This window comes from Thunnus thynnus, chromosome 22 (genome assembly GCF_963924715.1).
Source record: "Thunnus thynnus chromosome 22, fThuThy2.1, whole genome shotgun sequence".
In the NCBI taxonomy this organism is placed as follows: domain Eukaryota; kingdom Metazoa; phylum Chordata; class Actinopteri; order Scombriformes; family Scombridae; genus Thunnus; species Thunnus thynnus.
In genome coordinates this window covers 25,138,847-25,151,938 of record NC_089538.1, presented here as the reverse complement: position 1 = coordinate 25,151,938, position 13,092 = coordinate 25,138,847, and the positions used below count along the sequence as shown (strand labels likewise).

The following is a 13,092-nucleotide window of genomic DNA, read 5'->3' as shown; positions in this document are numbered from 1 at the left end:
CCATCCCAACATCACATCATCATGGCCTGCAGGATCCACATTTCAACTGTGCCCCACATGGTTTTCAAGTATAGTGTTGCCATTTAAATGCATACCACATATTTTAATTGTTCCTTTATGTGCATATTCAGTGCCTTTAGCTAGTGGCTAAAATCTACTACATTTCCTTATGAGAACAGAACAATCATCAATACTGGTTCTTGAAAATAATTTATTTATTATCAAAGGAAACAGATTGTGACAATGTGTTCAAGTCAGCAAACATAATGAATAAAGACATACTGAGAAAACAAACTGTTGTAGAAAGCATTGGGTAACACTTTTATACAAGTAACTGTAGCTTTATGGAACGGCAGCCTTCATCAGTCCGACTTTAAATCAGCAGCAGTTTTCAGGGACTCTTAGTGAAATCCAAAGTTTAAAGACTGTTATTTTCATTGATTCCTTTTATAATAAAGAATGAAAAAAAATAAGACAGTAAAAAAAAAATGAAAACAACCACCGTGAGCTCAGTGTCTCACTCACTCATTTTGACATGAAAATATAACTTAACAATAATCAAGTATAGACAGATATATACAACGATGCTCAAGAACTCTCACACTGATGACAACCAAGCTCAAGTTAGCGCTGGTAATGTTAAGATCGCCAGCAATTTAGCAATCAGTAGATTTGGTCTTGAATCTCTGGCTAGTTTATGAAACAAACTGAGAAATAATCTCAGTGTTTAAATATTTAGTCTCAGTTTTCTTTGTTGGACGGTTGTTAATTTACCTCTCATGTATTTTAAACCTTTATTTATTTAGTTGGCATCATCAAAACAATTGTTATGAATAATGAGCTAGCATGTGGCTAATTTAACCTAATTAAATGACACAAGCTTCCACTCCCACATTAATGAAGACCCAACTGCTGTTAGCACCATGAATGTTAAGTCATTAGCAGTTTAGCTTTGGTCCAAAAAAACATGGCTAGCTTTCAGAACAAACAGTAAATCATCTCAATGTTTAAACATTTAGTCTCAGATTTCTTGGTTGGGAGGTGATACATTTAGCTTTAATGGATGACAAACATCAAAATTGTTCTACACTATTATGAGCTAGCATGTAGCTAATGGCACACAACTCAGTGACAATGACCAAAGCTTTGTGCTTTTGAGACTTGTGCTGTTAGCATTGTGAACTGCTGCTGTAGCTAGCAGTTTAGCTTTGGTGCTTATTTCTGGCAATTATGACAAAACGATAATAATCAGCAATAATAATATTTAAACTTTTCTCTTTGCTGGTAGGTGTCAAATTTACCTTTCATATGTGCTAAATGCATTTTTTAGCGTTGGCATTATCAAAACAATCGTTTAGGTCAATGAGCTAGTGGGCGGCTAACCCCCAAAATCTTCACTCCACAGCAAGTCTGAGTAAAAGTCTAAATCTTCAAATGAAAGTTGTTGGCAACAAATCAACTTTGGTTTTAATGACATTTTCGTTGTTAACAAATCCAGACGTGTCAAGTTCTGACTGCAGGAATCAAAGCCACAAATTGTTTTTTTGTGGCAGCCATCTTGGCTACACAGCTGTTGCTAAAGCTAGACCGACTTTCTACCAAAAGAAAAGAAATCCTGGAAAGACTGCTCCTTTTCAGCCATCTTTATCCCATCATCTGTCCTGTAAATATAATCATATTTAGTTTGTACAACTGTTAAATGATTAAAATGATTTAGTAGGAAAACCTGTTAATAATTCTGAAAGTAACCTTAGTGAGCACTAAGTAACCCTGACTAATCCCTGTTTTGTTAAATCAGATAAAGTTTGTTGTTGTTGATAAGAGAAATTTCATTGGCCTTGTGTGTGAAAGATGCTTTTCACCAGTTCAGTTGGTTGATCTGTTGGTGTTTGAGCAGCATCCTGTTGGCTGAAGACCATAAAACTTACGTCCATCTGAGAAGCTGCAGCAGGTCAAAGGTTCGAGATGTTGGACTCTCAAACTTTCATAACTTGCAGGACAGTAATCTGGATTCATGCACCATGAAATTGGTTTACTGGCACTTTTGCAAACTTTTATGACATCTGAAACTAATTTAAACCTTCAAATTTGACAAAGACGGATGTTTATCATCACACAAAAGACACAAAAGAAGTATTGTGAGTAAACGTCCAGTGATTCGCAAACCGTTATCAGGTTATGAGTTTAACCTTATAGTGTTTTACACAAGTTTAATTTGTGGTTCCTTTCATAATCTCTTGTATTTTAAAAGGTTGTGTTGTGTTGCTGTGTGTCCTTCTGATGCACAACAGTCAATGTTAAACAGTAATAATATTTGTGTTTGTATCGTCCAAGAAAATCAAGTAGATTTTGATGTTTTCTGAAAGCAGATTGAGGCTTTTAATTTACCTCTTAGAGGAGTCAAAACCTTGTTCTGCCTCCTCTGACTGTATTATTATTATCATTTTGGTGATAAAACATGCTGATAAATAAATACCAGGTGGTCATAATAATGTAAACTTAATAACACCTCCTCTTCCTCCTTTCAGTTTCTCCTCTTCCTCAGTGAGGTGTAAATGCCGGTTTTAATAAATAAACTGATGTTAAAGTCCTCCGTCGCCCTCTTCTCTGTCCACTCACGTGGTTCAGGATGGAGGCTGATTCAGCTCAGGGCAGGTTAGTTATCTCCTCTCCTCTCCAACGTCACTCGTCCCTCCCGCCCTCCACCATCCTGTACCGCTGCCTGCAGGAAGAAGGCAACGCCACCGGCCACGAGAACACGATGGGAACCGTCGTCTGAACGTTCCTTTCCAAGAAATTGAAGGCCACGTTCCACCACGTCCTCGACAGGTAGTTGCTGGGCGCGTGACGCAGCGTCTGAGCAGAAAAAAACACAGAATATTAGTGACAAAATTACATAAAGAGAGACAGATTTTGCATTTTGCAGTCTTTAATGTTGCGTTTCTTTGCACAGGTTAAAAATCTAACAAAGATTGGGATTTTAAGGGAGGAAATTTACAATAAAAAATATATGTAAAATATATTCTAAGTGAGAACAGCTGCTACAGGTTTAAAAGAGAATGAAATGAAATGTACAAAATATTGACCTGGAATCTGCAAATGTTCATAGTGGAAACAGTATATGCAGTGTGCAAGTAATAAAAATACTAATAATACTAAATATAAATTATTATTATTTTAAATTTACCTTTGGGATTCATAAAGTATCTAATGTAACCAAGCGGTAACCTCCGGGGCTGTAAAATGAAGCCAAAAACTGCAGTTCCTTGAATGCCCACTGGAGGCTCCAAAAGCGAGTCAATCCCCATAGACCCCCATGTTAAAATGTCCAACTTTACAGCAGAAATAAACATGTTTACAGTCTGGTACAAACAACGGTTTTGGTCTCTGTAGCTAATTTCCTCTTTCATGACAACTGTACGGGGGGTGAATTTTTTTATAACTCACCCGTTTAAGTTTTATTAAGCTGTAAAGTTCTGCATAATGAAGGACATGGCTGCTTTGAGTGACAGGTCCGCCAGCCGCTAGGTGGCTCGTTTCAGCCATTCGGCCCGCCTCTTTGCCCATTTTTGATTGGCTGGGAGTTAGGCAGCGTCACACACTGCCAAGATGGCGACGGCCGGAGCGGCTCGCTTTGAGCTTCAAAACCGCTCTTCAGAAACCAACGGGTGACGTCACGGTAACTACGTCCATATTTTTACACAGTCTATGAATGTAACGCGCCATGTTATATCAGAAGAAGGTATTTTTGTGTGTATATTATTTAAACATTTAAAACATTCTTGTAATCTACCAGTGTTGAGTGTGTGTGTTCTACACATATATTTATGTTTCTGTGTAGATAACAATCCATGTGTGCACACGTTTGTTTTTATATTTTATCTGTATTATTATTATCATTATTATTATTATTAGAGGTAATCCCATCTCTCTACACAGATTTTTTTCATGTTGTTTGTATGCATTTGATTTTAACCTGTGCAAATAAATAAACAAACTCAAGTAGGAGCCTTGTATCCAACTGAAAATATTAGATTAGACTGTCGACGTTAATAAATATCGAGTCACATTTATAAGGACAAGTACACCTACATGTGTGTTGGCCATGGTGTGGTACCACCAGAAAGTCCTGGTGGTGACGAAGTATCCGATCACCACATCGATGCTGTAGTGCTCGTGGCCGATCAGGATGCAGACGACTCCCGAGGCGCTCAGCAACCAGCAGAACCAGTGATACCACCACATCCAGCGCGGAGAGTCTGCAGCAAATAAAAACAACCAGAAATCACATTCAGACAACGACTCATGTTGTTGTTTTTGAGATATTTTAATTATTTTATGGGGGTTGATCTGTTTATTTACTATTTGTATAAATGTCTTCATCACTGTTATCTGTCATAATGTTTATTTGTACTTTTACTCTGATGAGTATTAAAGGACCAGTCTGTAGGATTTAGTGGCATCTAGTGGTGAGGTTGCAGAATACCCCTCACCCTTCCAGGTGGGTAGTAGAACCCACAGTGGCCACGAAACCCATGAAAAACACTAAAGCTCCTCTCTAGAGTCAGTGTTTGGTTTGTCTGTTCTGGGCTACTGTAGAAACATGGCGGCTCCATGGAAGAGGACCTGCTCCCTCTGTAGATATAAAGGCTCATTCTAATTAACGAAAACACAACGATTCTCATTATCAGGTGATTATAAACTAATTAAAACATACTTATGAATATTATATTCCATTTCTGCCAAGTCTGTTCCGCTAGATGCCACTAAATTCTATTTAAAATTCCTTTACGGCCAGTGTTCAGAGAGAAAACAAACTGAATTTGAGGATAAAGTTGTAATATGAGAAAAAAGTCATGATGTTGTTATAATAAAATTATTATTTTAATACATTACAACAATTTTTCCTCAAAGTATTTTGACTTTAACCTCATTCTTTAGTATCTCAGCTATTTAATACATTCAACATTCAGAGATTCAGAGGAAATATTAACAGGTTAAAGTTTTTCAGTAAAGAGTTTAAATGATAATGATGAGTGTCTCATTATAATCAGTTCAGATTAGTCATTTTTCCACAAATGACCCAACAAATATCAGTCAACCTGCATCATAATTAATTTGAGGAAAGCAGCAGCAGTAAAGTGAATTTAAACTGAAATAAATCAGAAAACAGCAGGTGTGTGTGTTGTGTTGTGTGTGTGTTGTGTTGTGTGTGTGTGTGTGTGTGTGTTGTGTGTGTGTGCGTGTACACTCACACTCTTTGATGAAGAGGTAGGACAGAGTCAACATGACGGTGTGACCGCTGTACAGGAAGTCACCGCACATCAAGTGGGAACCAGTCAGAGACAAACCTGCATGCAACAAACAAACAAACAAACAAACAAACACATGATAAGCAAGAGCTTCAGTTCGCTGTACGCGAGTAAACTGACATTAAATTTACTTCTTACAGGCTTCAAGTTACATTTAAGACTTTTAAAGACATTTTTAATACCAAACAGAACACAATTGAATGCCTGTTTCACAGTCAAAGTATGAAAGAAAAGCTGTCAGTTTATAACAATCATTCCCAATAGTTTGTTGCTGTTACCTCCTCCTGATATCAGCCTCAGAATCCTCCAGATCTTCCCGGTCGAGTTGTTGTAAAGCTGCACAGAGAAACAAACAAAACAGTTACTGATGGTGAACTGTATGTAAACAACAGGTAAACATACAGTTAATGTGTGTGTGTGTGTTTGTACCTTGGGAGCGCAGACCATGTGTTTTCCAGGCACCGGCAGCGTTGTGATGTACATGGTGACGCAGCGATACATGTAGAGAGTCCCGATCAGGAAGAAACAGCGACGACCCACGATAGCTCTGCAGAGAGAGACGAGAAACTTTAATAAAGATGAGCAACGTGAGAGAAAACTGATTGATAGGTTATCATTTAATAAATATATGTTACAAATGTTGTTTTCAACTGAATGTGACGTCCTAGTCCAGTTGACCTCATGAACGTGTTTCTATCTGAGGGTTGTTTGTATCTTTGTCTTAGAGACTGTGTGGATCTGGAGGTACCTCGACAAGCTAAAGTTGAAGGACGTCCTTGTTTAAAAAGGTATTAATCGACCATTTAGATCAATCAGGTCATTGTATGAACATACTTGTTTGTAAGAAGGTTTGTGAAAGTGTCTGTTTAGGGACCGGACTGTTTTTAGCTTCGCTTCTGGAGACGCTGTCTGGTTTGGGTTCACGATCTTTAGAGAAAGGACCAGCTGAACAACATGTTTTCTCTCCAAAAATACATAAATGATTGTGTTTATATTTTGTGTTTGGACATTTGTATAATTATTACTGATGGTGTGACAACAGCTTCAACGAGCAACGTTCTTCTGTCCTTGTCTATTCTGTTAGATTGGTAAATATTCTCGCTACATATTAAAAAAATGATTATTCTCATATTGAAATAGTTGCTGATGGGGCTGCAACTAACCATTATTATAATCCACTAATCTATTAACTGTCTTGTCTTTAAAATGTATAAAGAAAAATGTGTTATAATTTCTTAAAGGTCAACACAACGTCTTCAAATGTCTCGTTTTGTCTGATCAACACAGAAATATTCAGTTTACTGTCATGTTTGACACAGAAAAACTTCAAATTTCTCATATTTGAGAAGCTGCAACGACTGAATATTTGGTATTTTTGCTTTAAAAAATAAGACTATATGATTATTCTGTTGTGAAAATAGTTGGCGATTAATTTTCTGTTGATCGACTCATCTGGCGGCACCAGACAATCAGAGCTCTCCACCTACCGAAGTCTGGGGATTTCTTAAAGAACAGTAGTTGCTTGAACGGCCGCTAACAAAGCTACGCCCCTTACATTTGGTTCAGGACACGCCATCACGCCCTGAAGACTCTGGATTGGTTCTGCAATGCAGGTTTTTTTTTAAAAATCTCTAATGGTTTCCACCCAGTTTTAACAACAGAAGCTGGGAGATCGTCCTCACTCTCTTTAAGCGAAGCGTTTACTGACTGACATGTGAGTCTAACAAAGCTACGCCCCTAACATTTGGTTCAGGACACGCCATCACGCCCTGAAGACTCTGGATTGGTTCTGCAATGCAGGTTTTTTAAACTCTCTAATGGTTTCCACCCAGTTTTAACAACAAAAGCTGGGAGATCGTCCTCACTCTCTTTAAGCAAAGCGTTTACTGACATGTGAGTCTAACAAAGCTACGCCCCTTACATTTTGTCAAGGATACGCCATACCAGAAGTAATGTCTCCATAAAGACACTAAAGACTAGGAGATCGTTCTTAGTCTCCATAAGTGAGGTGTTTACTGACTGACTGACCTGTGAGTCTATCAATCAACTAATCAATCATTGGACTAATCGTTGCAGCTCTACTCTGTATTTCTACTGAAACTAGAGCTCACTTGTGTTTGAGGAAGATCCATTGGACGAACCAAAGTCCGACCAGGATCAGCCCGTTGACCTCGGTGACGGTGAAGGCCCAGGGGACTCGGTCCACGTAATCGAAGAACTTGTCAGGCAGCGGCGGGCTCACCGACTTGTCCGGCACCCTCTCGTGGACGATGGTGATGACGACGGTGGTGAAGAAGAGGTTGAAGAGGGCGTAGAGGAAGGCCACGCCCGTCTTCCACCACTCTTTGGGGAGGCGGTTGGCGCGCTCCTCCGGCACGGAGATCTTCACGTAGTCGCAGTGTCGCCTCAGGCCGCTGCTCAGCGAGTGGATCAGCTGGTTCTGCAGCAGACTGCTCAGTTTGCTGCGTTCGTGCTTGTTTTTGCCGTCGTGGGCGTCGCCGGGGAGCGGCGGCGAGGTGGCGTGGCGAGCCGGGTTACCGTTGGCGACCATGGGAGGATGAGGAGGCAAAGTGGGGTTTGTTGTGGTCACGTCAGCTTCCACATGAGGGCGGATATCACCGCTGTCCTGGATCAGCTCTGAAGCTGCCATTGATGACCTTTTCTCCTCTTTAGGAGGACTTATTGATTGATTGTCTGATCAATAAGGAAGAATTTGACCACAGTCACGATATAAACAAACTTTAATGTGCTGAAACTTCACAAATATTCCTTTATCAGGTGTCGTCTGCTTTGCTGTGGCTCAGGCGTATCAATAATCCAGTATCAGTCTATCAGGAGCTGAGCTGGTGATGTCACAGAGGAGGCAGGTGATTGGTCGATCAGGATGATTTAGCACCGACCTGAAAAAAAACAACAACACATTTTTACCGTCGGTCGACACAAAAGATTTAAAAATCTGGATGTGACACAGTTTCACAGCCAGTTTTTCTGGATTGTTCAGGCGTCTGTTCTACTTTTTGTTTTTAATCTTTATTTTTAGTTTCGTGGGGTTTATCTGAGGTTAAATAAACGTCACAACTAGCCAACATTCACTGGAAGAGTTTTGTTCCAGAGAGTTTAAGTTGTTGAACTTCTGGTTTATAAAAATACAGTAAAAATGCTTCATGTAAACACAATATTACCCTGTAAATGTTCGTGTCACATTTTTAATAACGGAGGAGAACAAATACAAAGAAAAAAGTTTACAGCAGCAGTCAGAACTAACATCACCGTCTACAGCAACCACGAATTATAATAAATTCAATTTAAGGCTTTTAAATCATTTCTAAGACCTTTTTTTTTTAAGGAAACAGAATTAAATGTTTTTAAGACTTTTCAACATCTTGTTGGTCATATTTAAAGATGTTGGACTTGTAACAAGGAGTTTTTCAGTATTTTCTGACATTTTAGAAGAAATCTTTCATCACTTAATTGACAAGTAATTGATAGATGAATCAATAATAAAAAATTAATCATCAGTTCCAGCCTGTGGTAATAGAATGACTGCTAATTAGACAGCACTCTGTTGCAAACTTCACTTAAATTTCATTGATTTGCTTTCTGAAAAACTCAAACTTTAACTCTATTTTCTACTTAAGTTGTTGGCTGATCTCAAACAATCACTAACCTGGTTCTGAAATGTGGTATTTCATTATTATTATTATTAAATATTATTATTTTACAGTAATTGTTTATTAGTAAATTCTTAGTGAAGTACTGAATTGTGGATCCTCTGAAATCGACAGGAATGCTCTTATCAGCAGTTAATCAAGTTCAGACGGGTAAAAACACACACACCTCTACACACACACCTACAAACACACACACACACACACACCCACACACACACACACCCCTACAAACACACACACACACACACACACACACACACACACACACTATTGAGATCTGAATTTTTAGTGTTTGACTCTGAGTAACCTGAGGGAGGTACGACCTGACAGACAGACACGCCTACAACACACACGCAAAGCCTGTTAATACCACCGGAGCCGTCACACACACCTACACACACACACCTACACACACCTACACACACACACACACACACACCTACACACACCTACACACACACACACACACACACGCCTGAACATAAAACCAGTCAGACAGCATGGCAGCTGATTGCCGCTTTAAACTGAGAATATTTAACTTTCCACAGAACAGATAACAATCTTCCTCTCGCCTGTAAAAATAAAACTCTCCCATCAGAGCTTCAGCTGACGATCCTTCACTTCAGTTTCCTGCTGACGTTGAAAAAGCTTCTTATAAAACTACAAATGATGCTTCTGAACCCCGACGACATGTTGCTGCTTGATGATGTATTTCATGTGATGTTTCCTCTAAAAGCCACAAGTTTATTTTATTTATTTATTTGCACACTAATCGATGAATCGCTGCTGCTCTCTACATCAGGAATGATCATCTAAAGATTTACTGACACATTAAGAGCTGCAACAATTATTCAATTAATTGATTAGCCAACTATCTTGATGACCAATTAATTGTTTTGAGTCATTTTTTTACAAAGAAAAAGTCCAAATTCTCTGATTTCAGCTTCTTGAATGTGAATATTTTATGGTTTCTTTCGTCTCTATGACGATAAACTAAATATCTTTGAGTTGTGGATAAAACAAAACATTTGACATCTTGGGAAACACTGATCAACATTTTTCAGCATTTTATGGACCAAACAACTAATCAGATTAATCAATAGTGAAAATAATATTTGGTTGCAGCTGTTAGCTCGTTGTTGGTTACAGCAACAGAATAACAGCAGACTGATGATTCAAACTATATTTCTAAGCAGCACTTTAGTTCGAAAGAGAGTGTGTGTGTGTGTGTGTGTGTGTGTGCGTGTGTGTGTGTGTGTGTGTGTGCGTCTCGGGGGGAAATGTAATATTGTGAAGGTTTTGGGAAACTCTGTGCAGACAGAGACAGTATTGATGTTGCTGAAACTGCTGCAGATCAAGTTAAATTGTGAGTCATGTCTCTGTCTCCTGCTAAATGCCTCCTCAGCCTGCCGCCTCTCTGACAACATTTCACACAGCGGTGTGTGTGTGTGTGTGTGTGTGTGTGTGTGTGTGTGTGTGTGTGTGTGTGTTTGTGTGTGTGTGTGTGTGTGTTGGTGTATAATGTTAAACCTCATTGTACAAACACACGTCAGAAAAAACACTTTCTGTTCATCATGGAAACAAACTGCGACCTGAAACTCGTCGGTTGAGATCGTTTAGACAAAAGATGAAAATAAACTGTGAATCTGCACCAAAGTTCCTTTTTTAATGGAGGAAAACTGACTTTTCATCTGACTGACGAGCAAAACTTTTAAAAACCATGTGCTGCATTTCTAACAATCTGCTTTAAAACCTTTAAAATCCCTTTAAAAACATCGAAACTTGATTTTCAAAATCACTGCAACTTTTCTACGTCTGTTTTAATTTAAACATAAAGAAAACCAGAAACTTCCTGCAGAGTTTAAAACCTGCAGGAAGTTAAAAACAGTTCAGGTGTAAAATAAATACGTGTCTTTAATTTTGTCTAAACACAAGCAGCTTTTTAACAGCTTTGACTAAATATAACAGTCTAAAATTAGCTAAATTATAAAATAATTTAGCTAATTTTTGATACTTTTTGAATTAGTTTGTACTAAGAAAGTATTGAAGTACAACAGCAAACATACTTGTGATAAATAAATAAATGAAATTGTAGTTTCTGTTGTTAATTCACTGGTTAGCTGCTAATAGCTGCTACACAAACAGCTAACAGCTGACTTTTACTTTCATTGATATTTCAATGTTTCCTCTTTTCCTGCACATTTCAAACCATCATCAGACTGTTTTCTGTGCGGTGTGTGTGTGTGTGTGTGTGTGTGTGTGTGTGTCGTTCCCTGTTTACCGACACACAGAATGACATAATGACAAATTACCTTAAATGAAATTAAGACCATGGGATTTCAATTTCCCTAATTTGTCAACACAAGACAGAGCAGGGAGGAACATCAGGTCAGTGGTTCACAGACCGTCTCACATCAACGACCCCACAAACTAGACCACAAACCCCCGTCTGATCAGACTTTTAGATGTTTTATTACAGAAAGTGTATGAAAACCAAAACACTCACACATTTCTGTCACCGTGTTATTTATGGAGTCAAAATAAGTGATTCCTCTTTTTGCTGTGGACGCCCTGAAACTGCCTCAAGGACCCCTGGGGGGGTCCCCGGACCCCACTTTGAGAACCACTGCATTAGAGAGCTGCAGGTAGCTGAGTATCCTGTCTGACTGAGAGTAAAAGTAGGGCTGCAATTCAGGTTTATTTTCATTATCAATACACTTATTGATCTTTTTCTTCATTCATTTTGTCTATTAGTTGTCCTCACAGTTTATAATCATAAAGAAAAACACAGAAAAGCAACATATCTTCACATTTTAGCAAATATTTCACTTTTTGCTTGACAAACTGATTGATTGATTGGCAGGATAGTTGTTGATGATACCTGTCTGATTGTTTCAGTGTGAAATAGAAGTAACACAATTAATGTGAAGTTTTTTTTTGTGTAAAATAGAAAAAGTAATAAACATTGAAGAAGCTGAAAGCAGTAAATGTTTGCTGGGCCTATTAAGAAAAATAAACAACTGTAGAAAAGCTGTTAAGCTGTTAATAAGGCAATTAATTATTGATCAATCAATTATTTGACTAGCTAATCGTTTCAGCACTAAATTAAAGAAGTTGTAATTTTAACTGACATGTGACAGAGGAAAGTAAGTCACGTTTTCTACGCAGATTTCCATCAAACAAAACGACTTACACGTTTAAACTTTAACCTAGTATTGATTAATGATCGGTGTATTGATAAATCGGATATTTGACACATTATTTCAGCACTTGATAGATGCACAAGCAGCATTAAAAGTTGTGTTTATAAGCTAAACAAACGGCTGTAAATGTCAGCTGAAGCGCTTCCTTCATTGCGACACGAGCAGGACGACAGTAAACACACCTGTCTGACGCTGTGACGCACGTTTCCGCTTCTTCTCTGCTTTCAAACAGGTGAAAGGAAGTTAAATAAACTTTGCTTTCTCCGCGTGTAGCGAAACAGAAATAAACTCACCGCTTTATCGGCAGAATTTCACCTCTTCGGCTCAAATCTCTTCACTTTTTCTTCGCTCAGAACTTCTCTTCCTCCTCTGCTTGTGCGCGTGCTGTGAGTTTCACTGCGTAAGCGCGAGCGCCTGCGTTGTGTGTATATGGAACCCCCACCCGCAACCGTCAGTCCTCGCGCCTCCCGTCAATGGCTGTTCACATTCCAAATATGGTGCGACAGCTTCCGTCGACGCGCTCGTTCCCGCCCATATTTGGGGGTGCCGCTCGCCCCGCCCAGCTGACTCACCTTCGGACCTCGCAGCGATGAGTCACCTGAGCTCGGCAGCACTCGGGATTATCCGTAAAGCGGAGGGAGGCGGGAAAAGTGTGGAAGTCAGGAAGAGACAAAAACAGTTACACATTTACAGTTGAAGTAGAGTAAAAATGTCAAAAGGATTGAGAAAAATAGAAAATTCTCACGTTAAGTCAAAATTTTTACTTTCTAATTGGATAAAAATTATGTCATTAAATGTCACCATTTTGATTCACTGAATCCAAATTATAAGATTAACTAGATCAAAATTATGACAGTCTATTCTCAAATTTGATTTTTTAAGTAAAAATTATCAAATGAGACTGTC

The 13,092-nt window shown here is 38.7% G+C and overlaps 1 protein-coding gene across 2 annotated transcripts; it reads right to left on the bottom strand.

Annotated features, from left to right (window-relative positions):
• Nucleotides 1-197: 197 nt before the first annotated feature.
• LOC137174333 (phosphatidylcholine:ceramide cholinephosphotransferase 2-like) lies at nt 198-12,692 on the bottom strand. Of its 2 annotated transcripts, XR_010925340.1 has the most exons (8): nt 12,480-12,692; nt 7,424-8,212; nt 5,742-5,859; nt 5,591-5,648; nt 5,256-5,351; nt 4,093-4,259; nt 2,428-2,856; nt 198-2,390 (listed from the first exon to the last, which is right to left on the bottom strand). XR_010925340.1 is itself a non-coding variant. In XM_067579559.1 (7 exons), the coding sequence occupies exons 2-7, from the start codon at nt 7,960-7,962 to the stop codon at nt 2,683-2,685; spliced, it is 1,152 nt and encodes a 383-aa protein (XP_067435660.1). In that variant the 5' UTR covers nt 7,963-8,212; nt 12,480-12,692; the 3' UTR covers nt 198-2,682. The 2 variants fall into 2 exon arrangements, 1 of the variants encoding a protein (XP_067435660.1); XM_067579559.1 differs by having other exon boundaries at nt 198-2,856.
• Between the last annotated feature and the right edge of the window lie 400 nt (nt 12,693-13,092).